Source organism: Salmo salar, chromosome ssa14, assembly GCF_905237065.1.
Source record: "Salmo salar chromosome ssa14, Ssal_v3.1, whole genome shotgun sequence".
NCBI classification, from domain to species: Eukaryota; Metazoa; Chordata; class Actinopteri; order Salmoniformes; family Salmonidae; genus Salmo; species Salmo salar.
The window spans coordinates 3434253-3459444 of NC_059455.1; the positions used below are offsets into that span (position 1 = coordinate 3434253).

Below are 25192 nucleotides of genomic sequence, written 5' to 3' on the forward strand. Positions count from 1 at the left end.
TAGGTCAGGGATGGGCAACTTTGATTGGGGTTTTAGGCTGGGTTTCTGTACAGCACTTTGAGATATCAGCTGATGTGAGAAGGGCTATATAAATACATTTGATTTGATTTTGATTTGATTCAATATTCCCAGGTAAGAAGTTTTAGGTTGAGGTTGTTATAGGACTATTTCTCTCTATACCATTTGTATTTCATATACCTTTGACTATTGGATGTTCTCGTGGAGTTCAAAGTAAGGCAGGTGGTTAGAGCATTGGACTAGTAACCGGAAGGTTGCAAAAACAAATCCCCAAACTGACAAGGTAAATATCTGTCATTCTGCCCCTGAACAAGGCAGTTAACCCACCGTTCCTAGGCCGTCATTGAAAATAAGAATGTGTTCTTAACTGACTTGCCTAGTTAAATAAAGGTGTAACCATTTTTTTTTTCTCGGCCAAATCGGTGTCCAAAAATACCGATTTCCGATTGTTATGAAAACTTGAAATCGGCCCTAATTAATCGGCCATTCCGATTAATCGGTCGACCTCTAGTCAGTAGTTGTGTGATTGTGGCCAGTAATTGTGGTCAGTGATTGAGTGGTCAGACATTGTGTGGTTGTTGTCATTAGTTATGTGGTTGTGGTCAGTAGTTGTGTGGTTGTGGCCAGTAATTGTGGTCAGTAGTTGTGTGGTTGTGGTCTGTAGTTGTAGTCTGTAGTTGTGGTCGGTTGTTTTTGTCAGTTGTTTTGTGGTCAGTAGTTGTGCGGTTTTGGTCAGTAGTTGTTGTCAGTGGTTGAGTGGTCAGACGTTTTGTGGTTGTTGTCATTAGTTATGTGGTTGTGGTCATTAGTTGTTTGGTTGAGGTCCCAGAATTCGGTCAGTAGTTGTGTTGTTGTTATCAGAAGTTGTGTGGTTGTGGTCTGAAGTTTTGTGGTTATGGTCAGAAATTGCTTGGTTGTGGTCAGTAGTTGTGGTCAGTAGTTGTGTGTTCAGTAGTTATGTGGTCAGAAGTTGTGTGGTTATGGTGAGAAGTTTTGTGGATTTGGTCAGAAATTGTGTGGTTGTGGTCATTAGTTGTGTGGTTGTGGTCATTAGTTGTGTGGTTGTGGTCATTAGTTGGAGTCAGTAGTTGTGTGGTTGTGGTCAGTAGTTGGAGTCAGTAGTTATGTGGTTGTGGTCAGTAGTTGGAGTCAGTAGCTGTGTGGTTGTGGTCAGTAGTTGGAGTCAGTAGTTGTGTGGTTGTGGTCAGTAGTTGGAGTCAGTAGTTATGTGGTTGTGGTCAGTAGTTGGAGTCAGTAGTTGTGTGGTTGTGGTCAGTAGTTGGAGTCAGTAGTTATGTGGTTGTGGTCAGTAGTTGTGTGGTTGTGGTCAGTAGTTGGAGTCAGTAGTTATGTGGTTGTGGTCAGTAGTTGTGTGGTTGTGGTCATTAGTTGAAGTCAGTAGTTGTGTGGTTGTGGTCAGTAGTTGTGTGGTTGTGGTCAGTAGTTGGAGTCAGTAGTTACGTGGTTGTGGTCAGTAGTTGGAGTCAGTAGTTATGTGGTTGTGGTTGTGGTCAGTAGTTGTGTGGTTGTGGTCATTAGTTGAGCAGTTGTGGTCAGTAGTTGTGTTGTCATAAGTTGTGTGGTTGGTCAGTAGTTGAGCAGTTGTGAGCAGAAGTTGTGTGGTTGGTCAGTAGTTGAGCAGTTGTGAGCAGAAGTTGTGTGCTTAGGGTCAGAAGTTTTTTGGTTTTGGTCAGAATTGTTTGTTTGTGGTTAGTAGTTTTGGTCAGTAGTTGTGTGGTCAGTAGTTATGTGTTCAAAAGTTGTATGCTTGTGGTCAGTAGTTTTGTGGTTGTGGTCAGAAATGTGTTGGTTGTGGTCCGTAGTTGTGGTCGGTAGTTGTGACATGGTCAGTAGTTGAGTGGTCAGTAGTTTTATTGCCTTATCAGTCCTAACATCTATAATACGAACAATAGGACAGTGACCACTAATTTCCTAAGAGAAAACACCATTAGCCACACATTTCTCAGGAGTGTTGTAAACATAAGGTCAATTCATGTTTATTTTGTAGGATCCCTCAGATTTGGACGTGTGGGCTTGGTAATCAACTGAGTGAGATTTAGGTTATTACAAAAATCCTTTAAACAGTCTGTGTCTTGGTTTCAGGTTGGTTTCAGGTTAAAGTCACCTTTGACAAACATTTTAGAAGTAGAAAATAAGCTATTAAGTCAGTGAGACTAGTTAACAACCATTTCTTATTGGAGGGAGGGCGGTAGACTCCCAGATGAGTTACTTTAGAATTAGAACCTAATTGAAGATTTAAACTAGAAATTAAAATAGTTTAGGACTAGAAGTAGCCTTTAAAATAGACACAGAAAGGTGACTTTTTGTATAGATAGCAACACCACCACCTTTAGGTGTATGAATTTCAAACCATTTTTGGCTTTGAAATCACCTGCAGTGTCAATAAAAGCCAGATCATTACCTGCCAACCTATTATTCATAACAAAAGGATGCATAGCAATGAAAATGAAATTGTTGAAATTGACCTCAATCCGCCCTACATGTTGCTTATCTATCACTGTTTGCTGGGGGCGTTGAGACGTAATAATAGTAGGGGTTACCTGAGACAGCAGTGGCTTCATTTTACGATGCAAATTAGTAAAAGTGCTAATGGCGGTACCCTCCTTTCTAGCCATAGCAGGACTAGTAAAAGACCATAAGACCCCATTTCTTAGAGCTGCCTTGTACTGATTAGATAGTGTTCACGCGCCAAGGTGATTTGGGTGAATTCCATCATCCCTGAAATGTATCTTCTGTTTCCAAATGGTATGAAAATAGTCTCTAAAAGTAATGCCTGCGTATAGACAGTAGACTTTCAGCCAGTCAAGGAGTACTAGCAGTCTACTGAATCTGCCACTTCTATGACCAAGCAGAGGAAGAGGGCCAGAGATGAACGGACACTTTAAGTCTTTCAGCTTGTTAACAAGGCCTATAAAATATGTTTTTAAGCTGCTCTGATCTAGCCAACTTAATGTCTTTCAACCCCACATTAACTATAACAGTGTCAGCCCCCGGTGACTGACACACAGCCTCAGGAAGCAACCTGGTGATATCCTGAACTTTTGCCCCAGGAAAACACAGTCCTTGCCCCAGGTACAGATATATGTGCACCATCGAACTATCACAATCGCTGGAATGTTCCGGCCTCGTAGCAGATTGCGAAGCCAGAGCCACATAACTTACCTGAGAGGAAGGCCGCTGAACCGCCGGCTGTGTGTAGGCCTGCAACAGCCAGAGGGACAGAGCTCTGAGACAGAGAGCACGGCCCAGGGGAGGGGGGCCACAGGGGTCCAGGCAGTTGATTCACTAGGACAGTAGCTTTCACAGCCATGGAAGGAACATCTACGTCCCCGGTAGAAGACAGACTGGACAGGGGCTCAAAGCGATTTGAGTCTTAAGTCCGTACACGGGGTAACAAGGCAGGCGCTCCGTGAACGATTCTTCTTCTCCTTTCTGGTTCCGACACACATCAATTCACACTCACCTGGAGTTGAACAATGGCTAGTAGAGGGGTACAATGGCGGAAACTGATCATATCCCAGGAAGGTCCCATTATAATCCTCTTGGATGTTTTGATAGGAAGCATTTAAAGATGGCGATAGACTCTAAGAATCCTTATTCAGTTCAAGCCTTATTCAGTTCAATAATCCTTTCTTTAGCTGCATCGAGTTCAATACATTTTTCACACATGAAGGTATCCATCTGACCTTTCCCCGTGACGTCTGCAAACATGTCGCAGATTGTACACTTAATAGTGTGAGTCCCCAGCAGATTCAAAAGAGTTTTCACTGCTTAACACCTGCAGTCCAAGGGAACAAACATTGCCCGCCTCCGCCATAATATCCATGTAGATCTTAGTGAATTGACTGTTTCTCCATGTAAGCCACATACAAATTAGCATAGTTAGGAGCCATAGGGGATTCCATAGCAGTACCCTTAATCTGGATAAAGAAATCGTTTTGAAACATGAAATAGTAATGTGTGAGTACTATTTCAGCCAATATTACAATGCATGCACTGGAGGGTAACTCATTTGGGTCACGTTGCAAAATAAAATGTTCCATGGCTTCAATGCCTGCCATTACATTGATTCATTCTACGTGGGTATGCTAGTGTGGATATTGGAACATAGCCCTACTTGAGTAAACCATGTTTGAAAATAAACAGCTTTTGTTCCCGGATGCCCGCTCCTCTTGTTTCCGGAGTGCACTGCTTTTGTCCAATATTCCCTTTCCCCCCTGTGCGCGCACACAAACACACAGGCAAAGACACGCACACACACATATGCACTTACATAGAACACACACACACACACACACACACAGGCACAAAAATGTTCACTCACACATACACACACTGATACACACACACTTCTCCCCACCCTCCCCAACAGTCCCTACAAGTGGCCCATACAAATTAGCCTCAGCATGGGACGCATCTCCATGGTAACCGCCCCCACACATAAAGAGAAGCGGAGCTGGCAAAAGGCTTTGTTCATTCTCTGCTTGTGTTTATTCTTGTGTGTGTGTTGGAGAGAGAGACCCAGCTTTTAGGAACTTCTGTCATCTGCCTATCTCTCTGCCTTGATACGGAACTCTTGGCTTATTGTTAGAGATGGAATGAGAGACTACGCTGCATTGCATGGTAAGAGGCAATGTAGTTTAAATGGAAAGTGTTATCGCTCGGCTAGTGTGCATTAGGCTTCGTTTGTGGTACTGGAGTATGTTTTACCTGAAAGATTGGCTTTCGTGGTGGAGTGGAAATGGAAGAATGGAAAGGTGCACGGTTCAGTGTTGGCATGGCGAAGTGGTTTCTTGTTGCATTTGCTAGCTATAGTTATTGATTGTTGTGCCATCACATTCATTATCTAGGGCTAGCATTTTTGGTGAGGACACACCATTTCATTGGCTGGCGAAAGGGACAACTCTTCCGATATTCCCAATTATGTGTCATTATTAGATGTGTATTTGTTGTGCTGTTGCAGTTCATTGATTTTGCTCACGGCATGACCAAAATTAATTGATAAGGAGATTGATAAAAATGTGACATTTCGGTTAAAAACAAACAGATGTGTCACCACAGCTCACTCTATTATTCGTCTCTGAACCTTTGAAATGCACTGCTCTTTGGGACACTGTTAGTTTAAACAATGCACAATTTATATGTGTGATGCTTTTTGCAAACCTAGATTTTACCAATGTTTGACACGTGATAATCAGCTGATGTGATATGATTCTTTGGTTATTTACAGAGAGAAAATACCTATTGATATTCTCATCAACTGAGATGATGGATTCTCTTATTGATTCTATTTACAATCATTGATATAATACTGTATTTATACTAATAATTCAGCTTTTTGTTGCTATACATATGATGATTTGTAAGGGGGGACATTCTCCTCTCTCTTGTCCATATTTGACTTTTTCCTCAGAGTTCCCAACCCCCATGACCACCTGAACACACCCTCTTTTGTCCAACTGAATGACCAGCTTGGTCTTTAGTTAGACATTTGGTGTGAAGAGATAAGGTTTTGCTTTCTCAGACTATGCGTTCCCTTCAGAGAGAGGCCGTGGCTGATGCTGTTGTGCTTGTTTGTGATCATGCCTATTGATTGATTGATTGACTGATTAACGTTTGGGAACTTTGAATGAAAGATTCTGGATCTAGATTTACATTCACATACTAGATTTTTAAAGGTGCAATATGTAACTTTAATTGACGGGCAAAAGGGCTGACCCTGCACTTTTTGGTAAAGAGGTTGTGGGTCTTCTGGTCTATAAGAATTTATTTTATTCCTTTTTTGCCTTTTGGCAAAATGTGAGGGAATGAGGGAATGAATAAAACAAAAGAGACAGAATGCACCTTTTACCGGGTTAGTTCTGAGTATGCCGTAGGTCTACAGTAGTTGTTTCATATACATGGTGTAGCTCTTGCTCTCCCTGAGCCCATACTCACTATCTGTTTAGATATAGAAACTGAATGTCAGAGAGAGTAGCCCACTGTGGCTTCCTGAAATGACAGCTGTGGGGTTTAAAATCAGACTGAGGAAAAATAAAGAGTACTTTATTAGAGTAAAATTTGCAACATAGAGAGAGGGAAAGAGACATATGACCTACAACAGAGGCAGCTCTCTGACAAACAAGCAATGTTTCAAATGTCAGAAAGTGACAGAGAAAGAGAGAGCGGGAGCGCAAAAGAGAGACAGAGAGGGCAGCTGTCTGACCGACAAACTGCTTTTTAAAATCTGAGAATTAAAAACAGATGGAAGAGAGACAGAGCGATATACCAAGAGAGGTAGCACATCTGACATACAGACAATTGGGTTGGTCAAAACCAGGCAACGACAGTCAGTCAGAAAAAGAAAGAAAGAGTCAGACGGCAGCTTCCTATGACACGGGGCTTTGTGACACAACGACGGCTAGTCCGTCTCATTATGCAAATACAATTATGCTAATAAGGTGTCCCCTTAGGCTATTGCTCTTACAGGGCGTCATTCAGCCAGTAATCTGTGTCCATTGGTGAATCTGATCACTTCTTCTCTTTGCCAGAATGGGTCTATCTAGATCTCTGCCCTTTCAATGAAATTGAAATAAAAGGGGCAATACATGGGGTATGAAAGCGCCCTCTTATTGAAAACCCCTACGCCCACTGAGGTTAAGGGTGAGGGGTACCACATAATGACTTCCACTAGGCTTTCGCTCACATACTCCCCTTCCTTCCCCCAATGCTTTCGTATCTGTTGCTGGTGGAGACGTCTCTAAATGGTCAAGCAAGTTAAAGGGCTTTGATTTGTAAATGACAGATATGCCTGTGTGCACGTGCGTGTTTTGTGTTTAAGGGCTTAGATTCATGAATGAAAGATATGCATCGTATGAGAGTATGAATGGAGGATTTACAATAGGGGCTGTGTGAGGGTTGTAGACATCATCAGTTATGTCATCTCAACTTGTTCAATTTATGACATTTGTTAAGAAGTCAGGGCTGAGTCTCTAGTGGTCTCAAACTAAACGTATGTATTTTCTTAACACACAAATATGAAAACTGGTTTTCCAGTTGCCTAATGACATCTGATGTATTGCCTGTGACAATGGTGTTATAAAAAGCACTGTACAAGTATCACGTCATCTGATGGAACGACTTATCGAGGAAAAGTTACATAAGTACGACTGCACCAAATCATTTCAGTTTGTCAATACTAGGTTATATTTACATAACTAATAGCGACTGGGTTCAAGGTTTCACTCTGCACTGTGTGTGCCAGCTCATCTGCTGCACTACTAATGTCTAATGTCAAAAGAACACACCAAAACAGTATGTACAGCACCCGCCTGAGTGATGCGATGTGGCTGCCATTTTGTGCCCAAGCAACCACCGCAGTATTACTTATTTCCGTCCACGTTCCTGCCCTCAGATGCCTGAGCAGTTTGACCAGACGGTGGTGCTGAACCAGCTCAGATACTCAGGGATGCTGGAGACGGTAAAGATCCGCCGTACAGGCTTCCCCATCAGGAGACCTTTCCAAGACTTCTGTACCAGGTGAGTACAGAGCTGGGGCCGTATGTGTTCAAGTGTTTTATAGTAGAAGTGCTGATCTAGGATCAGCTCTCCCCTGTCATGTTATTCTTATTCAAGTTATCTAAAAGGCTAAACTGATCCTAAATCAGCACTCCTACTCTGAGACTAGGGCTGTTATGGTGACCATATTACCGCCACACCGACAGTCAGGAGTCATGACCACAGTCAAATTCCACATGACTGTTGAGTCACGGTAACTAGGGTTCTCCAAAACTGTGCTCTGATGCTTCTGATTGTCATTAGTAGCCTACCAAACTTGCTAACGGCCAGTTGCTAATGGCCTGTACTCAGCACTCTATTGTCCCTTTATCATTGAAAGTCTGCTGTCAATTTGTCTACTGTGAAATAGCATTGTATCTGGTCAAACACATTTTTTCCCAAACGTTTACTAAGGGTTGGTAACAGGCTGATTGGTCAGCTATTTGAGCCAGTAAAGGGGGCTTTACTATTCCTGGGTAGCGGAATGACTTTTGCTTTCCTCCAGGCCTGAGGGCACACACTTTCTAGTATTGAAAATATGGCAAATAGTGACAATATCATCAGTAATTTTCCATCCAAGTTGTCAGACCCTGGTGGCTTGTCATTGTTGATTGACAACAATATTTTTTTCATCTTTTCCACACTCACTTTATGGAATTCAAAATTACAATTCTTGTCTTTCATTATTTGGTCAGATATACTTGGATATGTTGTGTCAGCGTTTGTTGCTGGCATGTCATGCCTAAGTTTGCTAATCTTGACAAATAATAAATCATTAATTCAGTCGGTTTTTTGATGAATTGTCAGGTTGTGCGCTACTGGTATAGAAGTCAGGTGCAGGATGGCAGAGAGTTGTGATCAGGCTTTATTTGGTACACTTTATTTGGCAGAAGCAACAACAGACGGACGCAACTGCATCAAAAAACCTCCAGCCAATGGCAAAAGTGAAAAGCGCGACAACAGTCACAAAGATGCAAATGTTTAACAATTAAACATACTTCGGGTTAAACACGGTACCTGGGGAAAAACCAGCCTGGCGCGTCACACAAAACACGTAACAAAATAATTCCACACAAAGACCTGGGGGGGAACAGAGGGAATATATATGTAGCCTGATAGGAAATGTAAACCAGGTGTGCGGGGAAACAAGACAAAACACATGGAACAATGAAAAGTGGAGCGGCGATGGCTAGAAGACCGGTGACGTCGACCGCCGAACGCCACCCGAACAAGGAGAGGAGCTGACTTCAGCGGAAGTCGTGACATGAATGATCCATCTGATTCAATGAATGATGGAGCTGAGTTCGCTTTTTTCCCCAAAATGTCATTTAAGGTGCTCCAAAGCTTTTTAATATCATTCTTTATATCATTTATCTTTGTTTCATAGTATGGTTTCTTCTTCTTTTTATTCAGTTTAGTCACAAGATTTCTCAATTTGCAATACGTTTGCCAATCGGTTGTGCTGCCAGACTTATTTACCATTCCTTTTGCCTCATCCCTCTCAACCATACAATTTTTCAGTTCCTCATCAATCAAAGGGGATTTAACCGTTTTTACAGTCATTTTCTTAATTAATGAGTGCATGCTTATTAGTAACTGGAATAAGCAATTTTATAAATGTGTGAAGTGCAGCGTCTGGTTGCTCCTCATTACACACCACAGACCAGCAAATATTATTTACATCATCAACATAAGAATCACTACAAAATGTATTGTATGACCTCTTATACACTATATTAGGCCCAGACTTTGGAACTTTAGTTTTCCTAGATATGGCTATTATATTGTGACCACAACATCCAATGGATTTGAATACTGCTTTAAAGAAAATGTCTGCAGCATTAGTAGAGATGTAATCAATGCATGTTGACTATTTCATTCCTGTGCTGTTGGTAACTACCCTCGTAGGTTGACTGATAATCTGAACCAGGTTGCAGGCACTGGTTACAGGTTGAAGTTTTTTCTTGAGTGAGCAGCTTGATGAAAGCCAGTCAATATTGAAATCACCAAGAAAATATACCTCTCTGTTGACATCACATACACTATCGAGCATTTCACACATTTATCCAGATACTGACTGTTAGCACTTGGTGATCTATAGCAGCTTTCCACCAGAATGGGCTTTAGGTGAGGCAGATGAACCTGTAGCCATATTAATTGAACAATATTTAACATGAGATCCTCTCTAAGCTTTACAGGAATGTGGTTCTTAATATAGACCCCAACACCGTCCCCATTGGTATTTCTGTATTTTCTGTCGATGTTATAACCATGTATTGCTACCACTATATCATCAAAGGTATTATCTAGTTTCAGAGATAGTCAGAATATGAATGTAATCTGTTACTAGGAAGTTATTGACTTCATTAACCTTGTTTCTTAGGCTACATATGTTAGCACTTTTCTGGGATGTTTGACTGTTTTCATTGCTTTACTGGGAAGCTTAGCAGAAGTAGAAATGCTCATGTTATTAATGTTAGTGCAGGGTGAGCTTCACTCAGTGGACTTCCTACTAGGGCACACCACCTCAGTGCTAACAGTATACATCTAATTCATAGGCACATGATTACTGCACACAATAGCTGTGGAATCGGCAGAGACATTCAGGGCAGTAAGAGGTATATAAATTAGGCTACTTACATTGTGTCCTCCAATGCCCCTGGGATAATGTACTATTGCTGAAGCATTATGACAACTTAGTGACAATGGTAGGGATTAACTGAGCTGGGCATGGGTCATTGATAAGTAATTGTCTCAACGCAGCCTTATAATGCTGTGAAAGGATCCAGGAACACAAATGATTTGGGTGGATCCCATCCTCCTTATAATACGAGCTTTGTTTCCAGAAGGTATCAACATTGTCAATAAATGTTACACCCACAGAGCTGCAACAGTCTCGTAGCCAGTTATGGAGGGCTAAACGTCTGCTGAAACATTCAATGCCATGATTTAAGGAGGGCAAGGGCCAGATATTATGGGGTGTTTGTTGGTGTCAAGCAGTGACCCAATACGTTTTTTAAAACCCATCTTCATGTCACGGTTGTCGTAGGGTAAAGTGGACCAAGACGCAGCGGTGAAATGTACACTCATCTTTTTTATTAAACGGACAAAGAAGGAAAAACCAAAAACAACACGTATACAAAAAACACAACGACGAATAACAGGCCGGTAAGGCAACAAAGCTATACCCAGCACAATCTCCCACAAAATACTAATACAAACACATACCTATTTATAGGACCCTCAATCAGAGGCAACTAGAAAACACCTGCCTCCAATTGAGAGTCCAACTCCCAATAAACTAAACATAGAAATACAAATGACTAGACTAAACATAGAAATACATAAACATAGAACAGTGCCCAAAACCCCAGAATAATAAATCAAACACCCTCCTATAAACACAACCAGGCCGAACCACATAAAACAAATACCCCCTGCCACGTCCTGACCAAACTACAATAACAAATAACCCCTTTACTGGTCAGGACGTGACACTTCAGCTGTTCTGAGCTGCCCTTCATAATGCCATTGAATCCCACATTAACTATGATAGACTCAATTTCCTGATGCTGGTTTAAAATGTTTGGTAGCAGCTGATTGATGTCATGTACTCGTGCTCCTGGACAGCACAAAGATTTTGCTCCTGGGACTGAGACATTTCTTACCATTGAACTGAACAATACAACGGCCGGAACAGGGAAAGGATAAATCCGCTCATTCCTAACCCTCACACAATTTGTTGAAGCAAGATAGTGTACGCCCGCTGCTCTCGGCGATTGGTCCAGATCTCCCACAGCAGGCAGTGCCCCGTCAGATCCAGAGAGAGGGAAAGGAGCCGAACTCGACGACGAAGCCGCTGCTGTAGTCACTGTAGTTGGAGTCAGTACCGCCGTTGCAGACACAGGCAATCCCAGCATTGATGGGGCAGGTAGATCAGGCACCAGTGCAGCAAAGCTATCCCTTATGTCAATCTGCTCCGAACCTCTCGAAGTCACTCCCGTCTGCTTAGCAGCATGCCGCTGCCGTCGGTTTCCACGACTTGTGACATGGGACCAGCGCTGACTGGAACAATCTTCTTGCTGTTCTCCATCTACTTCACTACAAGATGGAGGATGAGGAGAAGCTGATGGAGATGACTTCCTTGGCAGGCAAGTTCCAGGTAGCACAGTCCATTCGGATAGGGACAGATGACAAGGCGTGGAAACATCCATCAGGCCCGAGCGGCATCCAGCGATAGGAGTTGAGAATGTTCGTGACAGGAAATTACATGATATAAGAGGGCCTGTTTGCTTGTTAACTGCTCAACACAATAGCCGCAAAATCGTTAGCGGAAAAATATCCTTTCTATTTTATTCAGTTATGTTCAATTGTATTGTTCTCACTATAATAAATAATATGCCACAGGAATTAGAAGCAAATCTTGCCTACTAAATGAACTAGTGTAACCCACAGCCATATGGCATAGCCAGGTCAGGTCCTAACTTATTTTTACCCCCTTTTTCTCCCCAATTTGATCACGATCTTGTCTCATCAATGCATCTCCCTAATGGGCCCGGGAGAGGCGAAGGTCGAGTTGTGCATCCTCCGAAACCGTGCTTCTTAACACCCGCTCACTTAACCCAGAAGCCAACTGCAGGTGCCCGAGCGCGATGAGCCAAGCAAAGCCCCCCCCCGGCCAAACCCTCCCCTAACCCGGATGACGCTGGGCCAATTGTGGGCCACCCTTTGGGACTCCCGGTAATGGCCTGTAATGACACAGCCTGGGATCAAACCACCGGCTGTAATGACACCGCAACACTGCAATGCAGTGCCTTAGACCACTGCGCCTATTGGGAGGCCCCAGAATATGCTATTCTGTTCTTCTGAAATATGCAACATTTTCTTCATATCATAATGTTCATTTAGACCTGCCTAAAATAAATAATGGGTTTATTGTGATGGTGTAGGCTATATTAAATGAATTTATTAGACTTTTTAAAATGTAGATGTTCCAAAGGTTCGCATCAGTGGATTGTAGGCTATGCATGGAAGCAGGAGATACTAAATGTGTTTATCTTAATTAACGGTCAATTACCGTGAGGCAGTTATTTGAATGACAATCACTGGCTGACAAAATGTCATGACCGCCACAGCCCTATCTGAGACGATTGTATGCTGTTTTCCTTCCACTTGACTATCAATTATTTTACAATACAGTACGTTCTCCTACGAGTTACATCCGAAGATTTTAATACATTATGAAAATGGATACATCACAATTGTAAAAAATGTAAAAAATAACTGGAGCCACAGTGTCCTTTTGGGAGGCATGATGCAACTTTATGGTAGCTAGCAAAGAAGTGTAGAAACACTGTGAAGAATATGTAAGTAACTCCAGCTAGCTAGGAAGCTAACTTGGCTAACGGTGGGGCGAAAACAATTCACATATTTACTTTAAATTAACTATCACACCCTCTCTCTTTGCTTGGAACTGCAACAATGTTTCATGTCCCGAAAACTGACAGCGTGAATGTTTATATTTTGACATATTTAGCGTATTATGACCAATTGATTCCGAGCCATGTATACGCTAACATTCCATTCGGTCCCATCCCTTTCTTAGGTACAAGGTATTAATGAAGACTGTGTCTACACCAGAAGACCCAAGGGGATGGTGCATCCAGTTACTCCACCTCTACGACGGCACCAGTGCAGAATGGGAGCTGGGGAAGACCAAGGTGAGAGATGACCTGGCCAACATTGTTTTAGCCTAGAAATTCGGTTTAGCTGCATTCGTTGTTCGCAGGGAACATGACAAGCTAACTAGTGACTATAGGCCCCTCCCTTTATGTTGCAGAAATGTTTTACCATGTTTTAGGCAAGGAAACATAGAAAAGGGAAACGTGCTAGATATGGTATAACCTAGGATACAGTGTATCCTTAACATAGTAAGGATTCAAAGGGATTTGAATTATAGAATTCAATAGAAAGTGAGAGAGAGAGAAAGAGAGTGTGTGAGAGAGTGTGTCTGTGCACATAGATCTGTTTGTGTGTACCTACAGTATATCAGTGTTTCCTTGGTTAGATCACCCTCGTGAAATATTACCTTTTCAGACAATTGGCTAACCAGGATAAATAAGGAGACAGGATAAATATTTCTGTTTGACTTTTCTTTAATGGATTAGACAAAGATTCATGTTCAAACCATTCAAATTAAATTCCCAAATTTAGACGCAAGGCAATCTGTTAAAAAAAGTCCTAACTATACAGAAAAAATATATAAAGGCAACATGTAAAGTGTTGGTCCCATGAGCTGAAATAAAAGATTCCAGAAATATTCCAGAAAAACAAAAAGCTTATTTCTCTCAGATTTTGTGCACACATTTGTTTGCCACACCAATCCATCCACCTGATTGGTGTGGCAAATCAAGAAGCTGATTAAACAGCATGATAATTACACAGGTGCACCTTGTGTTGGGGACAATAAAAGTATACTCTAAAATGTGCAGTTTTGTCACACAACACAATGCTACAGATGTTTCAAGTTTTGAGGGAACATGCAATTGGCATGCTGACTGCAGGACTGTCCACCAGAGCTGTTGACAGAGAATGTAATGTTAATTTAGCTACCATAAGCTGCCTCCAATGTCATTTTAGAGAATTTGGCACTACGTCCAATCGGCCTCTCAACCGTAGACCAAGTTTAACCACGACAGCCCAGGATCTCCACTACCGGCTTCTTCACCTGCGTGATCGTATGAGACCAGCCACCCGGACAGCTGATGAAACTGTGGGTTAGCACAACCAAAGAATTTCTACACAAACTGTCAGGAACCGTCTCAGGGAAGCTCATCTGCATGCTTGTCATCCTCACAAGGGTCTTGACCTGACTGCAGTTCGGCGTCATAACTGACTTCAGTGGGCAAATGCTCACCTTCGATGGCCACTGGCATGCTGGAGAAGTGTGCTCTTCATGGATGAATCCGGGTTTCAACTGTATCGGGCAGATGGCAGACAGCGTGTATGGCGTCGTGTGGGCGAGCGGTTTGCTGATGTCAACGTTGTGAACAGAGTGCCCCATGGTGGCAGTGGAGTTATGGTATAGGCAGGCATAAGCTACGGACAACGAACACAATTGCATTTTATCACTGGCAATTTGAATGCACAGAGATACCGTGACGAGATCCTGAGGCCCGTTGTCATGCCATTAATTAGCATCCATCGCCTCATGTTTCAGCATGATAATGCACGGCCCCATGTCGCAAGGACATGTAAATCAAATCAAATCAAATGTATTTATATAGCCCTTCGTACATCAGCTGATATCTCAAAGTGCTGTACAGAAACCCAGCCTAAAACCCCAAACAGCAAGCAAAGCATGTGAAAGAAGCACGGTGGCTAGGAAAAACTCCCTAGGAAAAACTCCCTAGAAAGGCCAAAAACCTAGGAAGAAACCTAGAGAGGAACCAGGCTATGAGGGGTGGCCAGTCCTCTTCTGGCTGTGCAGGGTGGATATTATAACAGAACATGGTCAAGATGTTAAAATGTTCATAAATGACCAGCATGGTCAAATAATAATAATCATAGTAGTTGTCGAGGGTGCAACAAGCACGTCCGGTTAGCAGGTCAGGGTTCCATAGCCGCAGGCAGAACAGTTGAAACTGGAGCAGCAGCACGGCCAGGTGGACTGGGGACAGCACGGAGTCATCATACCAGGTAGTCCTGAGGCATGGTCCTAGGGCTCAGGTCCTCCGAGAGAAAGACAGAAAGAGAGAATTAGAGAGAGCATATTTAAATTCACACAGGACACCGGATAAGACAAGAGAAATACTCCAGATGTAACAGACTGACCCTAGCCCCCCGACACATAAACTACTGCAGCATAAATACTGGAGGCTGAGACAGGAGGGATCAGAAGACACTGTGGCCCCATCCGATGATACCCCCGGACAGGGCCAAACAGGCAGGATATAACCCCACCCACTTTGCCAAAGCACAGCCCCCACACCACTAGAGGGATGTCTCCAACCACCAACTTACCGTCCTAAGACAAGGCTGAGTATAGCCCACAACGATCTCCGCCATGGCACAACCCAAGGGGGGGCGCCAACTCAGACAGGAAGACCACGTCAGTGACTCAACCCACTCAAGTGACGCACCCCTCCCATGGACGGCATGGAAGAACACCAGTAAGCCAGTGACTCAGCCCCTGTAAAAGGGTTAGAGGCAGAGAATCCCAGTGGAAAGAGGGGACACAATTCCTGGAAGATGAAAATGTCCCAGTTCTTCCATGGCCTGTATACTCAGAAGAGATGTCACCGATTGAGCATGTTTGGGATGTTCTGGATCTACGTGTACGACAGCGTCTTCGAGTTCCTGCCAATATCCAGAAACTTCGCACAGTCATTGAAGAGGACTGGGACAACATTCCTCAGATCACAATCCACAGCCTAGATAGCTAGCATTTCACAATTTTTTACCAATGTAGCTAAAGTAGTCATATAGAAGAACGCTTTGCTAGATTTTGATCGGGGCCTGAGTCCTTCTGATCGAGGCTCAGTCCGTTGACAGTGTGAGGCCTGTAATGCTGTTTCACCGGATGCATTTGAGGGAAAATAGTTAGTCAACGTCACGCGCCGATGTAAAATGCTGTTTTTATATATAAATATGAACTTTATCGAACAAAAGAATGCATGTATTGTGTAACATGATGTCCTAGGAGTGTCATCTGATGAAGATTGTCAAAGGTTAGTGCTGCATTTAGCTGTTTTTTGGTTATTTGTGATGCATGTGGTTGGTCGGAAAATGGCTATGTGGCTACTTTTACGATATACTCCTCTAACATAATCTAATGTTTTGCTTTTGCTGTAAAGCCTTTTTGAAATCGGACAACGTGGTTCGATTCAGGAGAGGTGTATCTATAAAACGATATAACATAGTCCTATATTTGAAAAAAAAAAATATTACATTTCGTTATGCTAATGGGGCTAGGATTTTTCGCTGGATGTCCGTCCCGCATACGGGACGAGCCCGTCAAGAATGTTTAATACATTTTATGACATTTTATGACGATCTTGTAAAGTTAATTGACCGAGTTGGGAAACTGTTGACATTGTGACAGTGTTCCACTAGCTAGCTACATTAGTGAAAAATGGGAAAATGCTAACTATCTAGCTAGCTTTACCACCCTATGTTAGTAAATTTTACTAACTAGTAAAATAGTACCAATAGTTATAGAATTTGAATGGTTAGAATATTATTCTTTGTCAAATCCATTAAAGAAATGTCAAACTGAAAAATGTTCTCCTTATTTCTCCTGGTTTCCTACTGTCTGCAAAGGTTGTTACATTGTAACCACAAAGTAATAAAACATGTCACTTCACTTTACATTAAGTTGCATGTAAGGTCAGATTTTGGTTTGCGTTATTAACATGGTAATTCATAGGTGACTTTCATGTAATTACAAAACATTAGTTACTTAGTGGAACCAGAAAATGTGGAATAACATCAGTAATTACACATGTGGAAAAACCTTCAGCAAGTGGATGTGTAATTACACATTCCTTGTTCCAATTGTGAAATAACTGATAGCGCTACAACCTTATTACAATGTAATTACGTAGTACCAAGTGTGGAACCAACAGGACCCTGAACAGCTTCCACCCCCAAGCCATAAGACTGCTAAATAGTAAGCTAAATAGATACCCAAATAGCTACTGGGACTACCTGCATTGACCCCCTTTTTGCACTAACTTTTTTGAGTCATCACATGCTGCTTCTATCATTTATTATCTATAATGCTGCCTAGTCACTCTATTGTCACTCCGGTGTCCACATCAACAACAAACTATCATGGTCCAAACACACCTAGACAGTCATGAAGAAGGCATGACAATGCCTATTCCCCCTCAGGAGACTGAAAAGATTTGGCATGGGTCCCCAGATCCTCAAAAAGTTCTACAGCTGCACCAGAGAGCATCCTGACTGGTTGCATCACTGCCTGGTATGGTAACTGCTCGGCCTCCGACCGTAAGACACAACAGAGGGTAGTGCGTACGGCCCAGTACATCACTGGGACCAAGCTTCCTGCCATCCAGGATCTCTATACTAGGTGGTCAGAGGAAGGCCCCAAAAATTGTCAAAGACTCCAGTCACCCAAGTCATAGACTGTTCTCTCTGCTACCGCACAGCAAGTGGTACCGGAGTGCCAAGTTTAAGTCCAAAAGGCTTCTTAACAGCTTCGACCCCCAAGTCACAAGACTGTTGAACAATTAATCAAATGGTCACCCGGACTATTTGCGTTGACACCCCCCCCCCCCCTTTTGTTTTTACACTACTGCTACCTGCTGTTTATTATCTATGCTTAATCACTTTACCCCTACCTACATTACATGAACCCCCTTTATAAAGCCTCGTTATTGTTATTTTATTGTAACTTTTTTTTTTACTTTAGTTTATTTAGTAAATATTTTCTTAACCCTATTTTCTTAAAACTGCATTGTTGGTTAAGGGCTTGTAACTAAGAATTTCTCAGAAAAGTCTACACCTATGCCTCCCGAGTGGTGCAGCGGTCTAAGGCTGAGCCACTCGGGACCCGGGTTCGATTCTGGGCTGTGCCACAGCCGGTTGCGACACCCATGACCTTCGCCTCTCCCAAGTCCCATGGGACCAGACTGGAACTACCAATTGGATATCACGAAATTGGGGAGAAAAAGGGGTAAAAAGTACCTAAAAAAACAATAAAACTCTACAGCTGTTGTATTTGGCACGTGACAAATTCTATTGGATTTATTCCTAGGTATATGTACATATCTACCTCGATTACCTCGTACCCCTTCACATTAAGTTATCGTTACTCATTGTGTATTTATTATTACGTGTTTTTGCTTTTCTATTATTTCTCAATTATCTTTCTCTGTGCATTGTTTGTAAGGGCCCGTAAGTAAGCATTTCACTGTTAGTCTACACCTGTTGTTTACGGAGCATGTGACAAATACAATCTGATTTGAATAACATTCATGTACAGTTATTACTGTGTAGTTACATAGTCATACTGGCAACTTAATGTACAGTGTTACCTAACATGCATTGATGAGACATTCTATCCTATATCTCAATATCTTGTTTAATGTCCCCTCCTATATCATTCGACAGGATAAAGCCAAGACAACCTGTTCAGCAATACCCCTGTAATTCTGACATTTCTCCATCGATTCACTTGAGACAACATCCCACATCTACATTTCTACAGTCTCTAATTGGCTTAACCTCAAGGCCCACAATTGAGCCTGGTTTCCCTATAGAAATGGAAGACAGCTTGGGTCTTAAAAAGGGCGGTCGGACTGCCTGTAGATTAGACCATTCAGAAACTGAGCCACTAAATCCCTTGCCTTCATTATTTTGCAGCCTTTAACGGTGGCTCCCGCAGTTTGAACAAAAGAGTGAGACTCGAACAAAAGAGTGAATAATTGATTTGATGAACATTGTGGTGTGTTGGGCTGTGTCGTTCTTTTGTGTTGGGTTTTAAATTGGTTTTAGCTGTATGTGAGTGGGTTTCTGAAGTTGTTGGCTTACATATTTGTAGTGGATTACAATTTATTTTGAGCATATTCTCAGGCAGAATAGCCGTTGATTGTCTAGCTATACTGTTCCACGTGTTCAAAGAAATGGAATGACATAGACTATACAGAGAGTTGGATTCAATCAAACATCACTGTTTACAATAATACTTGTTCATTCAGAAAACTGGAACTATCTGCCTATTAGGAGTGTACCTGGTATTTGCAAAGAGCCCAAAACCATTTAGATGCACTATTGTAAAGTGGTTGTTCCACTGGATATCATAAGGTGAATGCACCAATTTGTAAGTCGCTCTGGATAAGAGCGTCTGCTAAATGACTTAAATGTAATGTAAATGTACTATGTACAGTACAAAAAAGTACATTTGTAATATAATGTAAATCTATTATGTAGTGTCGGTTTGATCAAATTGCAGGCAAATGTATTTATTTGAAATGGATCCCTTGGTAACCTTCTTCTCCTTTACTGTATCCCCCTTCCTCTCTTTCCTCCCTGTCTATCCCCCCACAGGTGTTTCTACGGGAGTCTCTGGAGCACAGGTTGGAGAAGCAGCGAGAGTTGGAGGTGCTAAAAGCAGCCATGGTCATCCAGGCTCACGTCATGGGCTACATGGCCAGGTAAACATGCCACATATCCTGTATGTTCACCAGGTTTGAGGTCATTTTGGTTTAAGTTATGAAATTCACGAATCGAAAATTGCTGACCATAATCTTTTTTCAGTGTATGAATTTACATTTGAGATTCATTTCCAAAATTGACTAATTGGATGCTGAATTGACCACAACCCTGATAGGCATATGCCATACAGCGCACACACACACAAGTATGGGTAGCTGCAGCCCAATATGGTGACTGGACTATGGGTGAGTGGGTGTGTCGAAAGGAGTGGGTGTATGGAAAGCGAATCAGCTAACTGGCCTGATTTGTTGCCACTCCAGATCGTTTTGCGTGGCTGATTGGGCCGAACTACAAGTCCATAATAGGCCACCAGTGCTCAGCCGACTTGAAGTGCTTCCTACTGGGTAGCATGGTCGTGTTTCCGGCGGTAGCTACGTGGTCCTTTAAGATGGTCTAGATCAGAGGTGCACAATTGGCGGACCTCGGTCCGAGTCCGGACCGAGTGAAGGTTCTATCTGGACCTCGACACATTTCTCAGAAATAATTGTTAAATTAAATACTGATGAAGCAACCCTTTTTTTCAATGTACACATACTGAGCTGGCTCAGCGCAGCTGGGAAGGTTCTAGACAGCGCCCCATTCTACTGTGTGTTGTCCAATCACGTGCGTTATTTAAATCACTTCACGAAACTCAGCCAATCAAAGCAAATGTTTACAATGCATGTTAGGAGACTGATGTTGTCAGAGAGAGAGAGACAATGAGAGAAGCAAAAGCGGAAGCGAGAGGAGAAATTATAGAGTGGCCTGTGCAAAAATCAGAAAAGTCGATACAGAAAATTGAGCTTTCAAAGAGGAGTGGACAGACAAATATGCCTTTGTCCTTCCTGCAGCGAGTGTCAAACCGCTCTGCCTGATATGTTCAGAGACCGTGGCTCCAATAAAAAGTTCCAACGTGAAGCGCCCCTACGGGACAAAGCACAAATCTTTTGAGCAAACATATCAACAGCAGTCTGAGGTGAGGGCACGCAAAATAAACTAACTCAAAGCCCAATATGATCGATCCACCAGAGTCCCCTCCCTTGCATTCACTGCCCAACAACGTGCAAACGAATGTTCACTAAAAATAGCTTGGATTTTGGGTCAACACCAAAAGCCATTTACTGACGGGGGAGTGGTGATGGAGTGCATGAAAGCTGTTGCTGAAACTTTACTTGACGGTAACAAAAAAGACGAGCTGTGTGAAAAGATCAAGCAAATCCCAATGTCACGTACAACAACAGCAAGAAATACTGACAGAGGATGTATTAACACAGCTTGATGAAGCTATTCGGAGTGCACCATGCATAGCATTAGCTGTTAATGAATCTACTGCTGTGAGTGATAATGCCCAGCTTCTGGTGTATGTTAGATTTTACCACACAGGGAAGAAGAAGGAATTCTGTGAAGACCTGTTAGGTGTAACATCACTCGAGACACATACAAGAGGAAAGGACATATACAGTGGCTTGCGAAAATGTTCACACCCCTTGGCATTTTTCCTATTTTGTTGCCTTATAACCTGGAATTAAAATGGGATTTTTTTGGTTGTTTGTATCATTTGATTTGCACAACATTCCTACCACTTTGAAGATGCAACATATTTTTTATTGTGAAACAAACAACAAATAAGACAAAAAAAAGTCAATACTTTGTAGAGCAACCTTTTGCAGCAATTACAGCTGCAAGTCTCTTGGGGTATGTCTCTATAAGCTTGGCACATCTAGCCGCTGGGATTTTTGCCCATTCTTCAAGGCAAAACTGCTCCAGCTACTTCAAGTTGGATGGGTTCCACCAGTTTCCAGAGGAAAGGAAGATCTTCAAGGAGACTGTGCACACTTCCCAAAAGTGCAGGAACAGATTCAGGGTGAGAGAGATGTTTCTCCTCATATTGACTTCATAGATAATCTGATTGGAAACTTCAGAAATCGCTTTGTAGCTTCAGCCTTGGAAAGCAGCTCCTTCTCCTAATTGAGAATCCATTCCTCATCACCGATGTCAGGGGATTTTCAAAGGATGTGACACAGACCTTCAAGTGGGCACATGCTGGATCTCTACAGATGGAACTGATTGATCTGCAAGCAAATGTTGCACTAAGAGAGCACTTTCAACTAACTGATCATGACCCTTTCTGGCTGCAGGCTGTGTCTGAGACTGTGTTCCCTGGTCTAACCAAAGTAGAACTACACACCTTGACCATGTTTGGCTCCACATACAGTTGTGAGTCTTCTTTCTCCACTATGAACATCATTAACAGTAAGTACTGTTCTAGACTCACCAATGAGCACCTACATATGAGAATGGCACTGACTCCATTCCAGCCAAGGTTCAAATTACTGGCATGGCAAGCAAAAGCCTATTTCTCTCACTAAAGAAGAGCGATGGAGAAGTGAAGTGGGAGAGACAGTACCTAGGAGAATTGATGCAGTTTTGAAGGCAAAGAGTGGTCACACCAAATATTGATTTGATGTAGATTTTTCTTCTGTTCACTCACTTTGCATTTTGTTAATTGATAAATATAATCTATTAACATGTCTATTTTTGAAAGCATTCGTACTTTACAGCCTTTTTTCACACCTGCCTAAAACTTTTGCACAGTACTGTTCAAGAACTACATATGCCCCCAAATCATAGCGCACGTTAGACATTTTAATGGTTTGGACCTTTGGGGGGAGAAAATGTTAGTCATTGCACCTCTTTGAATTCTAATTGTGCACCCCTGGTCTAGATGGCTAACAGTTATTTCTTGTTTAGACTGCTATCCGACTTGAAATAAAATCATGCAACTCAGGCATCCTCTGGCTTAAAAACATAAGTCCAAACTCTCGCGGTATGGTAGCTCAATGTACGGTAGTTGCATGGTAAGAAACAGAAGAAGGGAAAAAAACTGTTCAATCAAAACCGTCATACCAAAAGCAGAGCGCTTTCGACACACCCACTCCTTTTCACATGCCCACTACTTTCCTTTCGACACACCCACTCCTTTTCACATGCCCACTACTTTCCTTTCCACACACCCACTCCTTTTCACACGCCCACTACTTTCCTTTCGACACACCCACTCCTTTTCACATGCCCACTACTTTCCTTTCGACACACCCACTCCTTTTCACATGCCCACTACTTTCCTTTCGACACACCCACTCCTTTCCACATGCCCACTACTTTCCTTTTGACACACCCACTCCTTTCCACACGCCCACTACTTTCCTTTCGACACACCCACTCCTTTCCACACGCCCACTACTTTCCTTTCGACACACCCACTCCTTTCCACATGCCCACTACTTTCCTTTTGACACACCCACTCCTTTCCACACGCCCACTACTTTCCTTTCGACACACCCACTCCCTTTCACATGCCCACTACTTTCCTTTCGACACACCCACTCCCTTTCACACGCCCACTACTTTCCTTTCGACACACCCACTCCTTTTCACATGCCCACTACTTTCCTTTCGACACACCCACTCCTTTCCACACGCCCACTACTTTCCTTTCGACACACCCACTCCTTTTCACATGCCCACTACTTTCCTTTCCACACACCCACTCCTTTTCACACGCCCACTACTTTCCTTTCGACACACCCACTCCTTTTCACATGCCCACTACTTTCCTTTCGACACACCCACTCCTTTCCACACGCCCACTACTTTCCTTTCGACACACCCACTCCTTTTCACATGCCCACTACTTTCCTTTCGACACACCCACTCCTTTCCACACGCCCACTACTTTCCTTTTGACACACCCACTCCTTTCCACACGCCCACTACTTTCCTTTCGACACACCCACTCCTTTCCACACGCCCACTACTTTCCTTTCGACACACCCACTCCTTTTCACATGTCCACTACTTTCCTTTCGACACACCCACTCCTTTCCACATGCCCACTACTGTGTATAATGTGTATATTTGTGCAGGGCACATTTGAAAAAGAGACCTAGGTCTCAATATGTCTTCCCAGGTAAAATAGAGGTAAAATAAAAAAAAATACTTTCCTTTCGACACACCCACTCTCCCATACTTCAGTCGCCATATTGGGATGCAGCTACCCCCTTCTCTACACACAGCCTCTTCGGGGGAAACGATTGGGCCAAAGTCAGACCCTGGGGGGGACCACTTCCCTGTTACACACTTGTCAGTAATTGTATATATGATTATGCATACATACTTACTGAATACCTATTGTGATGTTTAGCTATTCCAAGATGAGAACACACTAACAGATACGATTCTAAGACGAGCTATATCGATTTCCTTTTCATTGATGTCACTCCACAGGAAGCAGTACAGGAAGCTGCTGCAGTGCATTGTGGTCATTCAGAAGAACTACAGGGCGTTTTATTGGAGGCGGAAGTTCTTGCTCCTGCGCTGGGCCGCTCTCACCTTCCAGAAATGCCTGAGGGGCCAGTTGGGACGAAAGGTCTACTGCCAACTCCTGGATGAGAGGAAGATGATGGAGGAGGATAAGAGGAGGAGGAGGGTGGAAGAGCTGGATAGGTGGGCTATTTGCAGTTTCTGCATGTGTGTGTTTGTGTGCTAACTGGGGTTGGATTTGATTATTCCACTTTATTCATTTATGTAGAAGACACTGTTGTGTATGCTATTGCCCACGCGGCTGACTGGGTTATTTCTGAGCTTCAACCTGTCTTTATTGCCTTGCAGAAAATAACTATAACCGACTTCTTGTTAAATAATTGTCAACCCATAACACCATATTAAGGTGTGGGATTTTAACAGTATTACAACTAGCAATTAGCAATTCTGTTTCACTCCAGCAGCTAACATAATCTTTCCGTCCACAATTCCCCTGTGGGAACATGGCGACTCTCAACACCCGACAACACCCGCTACTATCCAAGAGATTGTTTGTGAGGAAATTGCCTCAGCCTTCAGCAATTAAAACCAGTAAATGAATATCTGCACTGCTTACTCAACTAAAGTGGACAGTTTGGAAACAGTGGCCAGTGTGACAGAGGTGCGACTCCATGACAAGGACACAGCGCAAACTAAGCTAGAAGGGGAGTAAAAAAGATAACAGAATCACTCAGACATAATTCCCGTAATTTCAAAATGCGGGTCACAGGACTTGAAACTGGTGTGGAAGCGGGAAACCCAACTTCCTTCATGAGCAAAATCTTTTATATGAACTGTTTGGGCAGGAAAAGCTTGGTCCCATGCCGCTGATTAACATTGCTCACCGCACGAGTCCTATCCACAACGGAGCTCGGTGTATGATTGTACGAATCCACAGTTTTGAAGTCTAATGGCAAATTGTTCGCCTCGCAGCGGAATTGGTGGCTTTGAAGAGGATCAGCATCTACCCAGTCCTGAGTGCCGAACTGCTGAAACAGAGGGCGACCTACAACTAGGTGAGATCACAGATACGCAA

The 25192-nt window shown here is 42.8% G+C and overlaps 1 protein-coding gene across 3 annotated transcripts in view; it reads left to right on the top strand.

Moving 5' to 3' along the window:
- The window catches only part of myo10 (myosin X), a 299501-nt gene that overhangs the window by 230056 nt on the left and 44253 nt on the right, over positions 1-25192 (top strand). For all 3 annotated transcript variants that reach the window (XM_045693795.1, XM_045693796.1, XM_045693797.1), the window contains 4 exons: positions 7433-7557; positions 13181-13295; positions 19648-19754; positions 24082-24300. In XM_045693795.1, coding sequence (XP_045549751.1) covers positions 7433-7557; positions 13181-13295; positions 19648-19754; positions 24082-24300 — 566 coding nt within the window. The remainder of the gene's footprint in view (positions 1-7432; positions 7558-13180; positions 13296-19647; positions 19755-24081; positions 24301-25192) is intronic.